This window comes from Anneissia japonica, unplaced genomic scaffold (assembly GCF_011630105.1).
Source record: "Anneissia japonica isolate Jap-2015-1 unplaced genomic scaffold, ASM1163010v1 scaffold1298_len59377_cov125, whole genome shotgun sequence".
Taxonomy (NCBI): Eukaryota; Metazoa; Echinodermata; class Crinoidea; order Comatulida; family Comatulidae; genus Anneissia; species Anneissia japonica.
Genome location: NW_022758315.1, coordinates 42,679 through 44,814, shown reverse-complemented (window position 1 = coordinate 44,814; position 2,136 = coordinate 42,679). Strand labels below are relative to the sequence as shown.

General features: G+C 33.0%; 1 protein-coding gene across 1 annotated transcript in view; it reads left to right on the top strand.

Moving 5' to 3' along the window:
- Positions 1 to 1,079: 1,079 nt before the first annotated feature.
- Positions 1,080 to 2,136, top strand: part of LOC117125244 (adhesion G-protein coupled receptor G2-like) — a 6,334-nt gene continuing 5,277 nt past the window's right edge. Inside the window, exon 1 of the mRNA XM_033271705.1 lies at positions 1,080 to 1,483. Coding sequence (XP_033127596.1) covers positions 1,123 to 1,483 — 361 coding nt within the window. The 5' untranslated portion in view covers positions 1,080 to 1,122. The remainder of the gene's footprint in view (positions 1,484 to 2,136) is intronic.

The following is a 2,136-nucleotide window of genomic DNA, read 5'->3' as shown; positions in this document are numbered from 1 at the left end:
ATATATATATATATATATATATCTATCAGGGCTCGATTTAGTACTAGCCAGGCGTACAATGTCTAGTAAAAACCGCTCCGGGCTAGCCTATTTACTCCTCATGTTGCCCGGTTGTCTAGTGGAGAATTAGCAAGAAAAACATTTTCTTAAAAAAAATTTAAAAAAAGCGGAACTTTTGAGACAATCCCTGCACAAGAGGTACCGCAGCCCAGAGAGTACACTCTAGCTAGCTTTCAGCTCTCCACATGCGTGAGTGTTTAATTATTAAGATGATCCTCAAGTCATTCACCAACCACTACAGGATGGCATGTTATCTTTCTCTCAATAGAAGATCGTTTGATCGTTCAATCTGGTTAAGTTAGGTAGTTAGAACATTTAATTTAATGTACTACCTTATTCATATTATTTTCTCATAATGATATTTTTAAAATGTTCAACTTTTAATAATAAGTACTTCAATGCTATAGGTAGGCTAGTCTAGGCCCTAGGTCTTGTCTAGGCCTAGGTAGCCTAAGCAAGATTTATTACCATTGGGGGTGAGTGTTTGAGACCTGAAGATTTAACAGATGCATTGGATTGATTGATTTCTGGGCCCTTTATTAAATATTAGAAAGCCAAAGTTATAACCAGGGAGATGTCTCTTATACACATCTAGATGTGTATAAGAGACAGTCTGTCCCTGTTATAACCAGAGTCGATTTTGCAGCATGGGTGATTTTTTTATTTATTTATTCAACAATTGAGAGGGTAGCTCAAACAGCAATGCTACAGAAATTATGAAATTTCAAATCAACCTTCAAATTTAATTGTCGCTAATAAATATTTTGAAACAAATTTTTTTCCTGTCTGTGGGCTAGTAAAATATTTTGTGGGCTAGTAAAATCTCTAGTAAACTAGCCCAGTGGGCTATAGTTACCAAAAAAAGTTAGGGCAAGCCCTGTATATATATATATATATAATTTGTTTATTGTTTTATGCACCCACACTGTGACTACCGGTTTTAGCATTGTTTTTTTTTTTGGTTTTTTTTTTGTGGTATTTATTAATCGTATTATAGTCATTCTAAACTAACTATAGATAGATTTTGATTTAATTTTCTCTTAGGTGACACAATATATTGTTATGGTAGTAAATAACTTACTTGATGTTGACGAGGAAATTTTAATGGAAAGTCAAACACAGGATCAGACTCCTACTAAGATTGTTGAAGTGCTTGAAGATCAACTGGGTAAAGTAGAGCTAAATAATGAAGGAATTTATGAAGAAATGACACATAATTTAGCAGTACAGGCTCGGAGTTTTGATGCAGCTCAAGTTAGTGAAGAAGACATGACTTACATAAGTTTTATATCGGAATCAAATGAGAATAGTGTAGGTGCTGTTGAGGTACTTGCCGATGGTGTCAAAATACCTGATGCTGCCAATGTGTCAATTGCTCTGCCAAACAGAATATCTGACGACATCAAGGATAATAATATGACAGGTAATTATGAAATTTATAATAATTTAAAAATACTTCATTGCATTGGGCTTAAAGTCTAATGTTATTGCACTGGCAAGTAGCTGTCTGTTGGCGGCTGATCACCCTCGTCTAGATGCTGCACATCAAGTAGAGGAGTTTATTTTGTCGTGGTCTTAGGTAGGTCAATCAATACATGTTAGCTCCATTTTTCTTTTTAACCAGAAATCTTTTTCTTTGTGGGTTATTTTTTTCATTAAATATAATTGGTATTGATCCTCTGAGTTATGATAATTGCCAGAAAGTTTAAGACAATGTACAAAACTGCTGCTTAAATGATACATAAAATAAATAATATTAATAGTAACAATGATATTTATAGTAATTTTTGTATAAACGTGAAGGGTGTTCAAAATCCAGTCTAATACTGCAAACAGTGCATACATCCCAATTCACAAACCAATACATTGCAAATTATTGAAATATATATAATACTGCAGTTAGAAGAGACAATTGGAGTGAGATAATAAATTGATAAAGCCTTGTCTAGTAAAGGGAAGTACTGTACAATAACAGGTGAATTTATTCATCAATATAAGTTCCATCCGATACAATGTTTTTTGTCTTAGCTATCTAATAGAATATATATATATATATATTGTCTCTTATACACATCT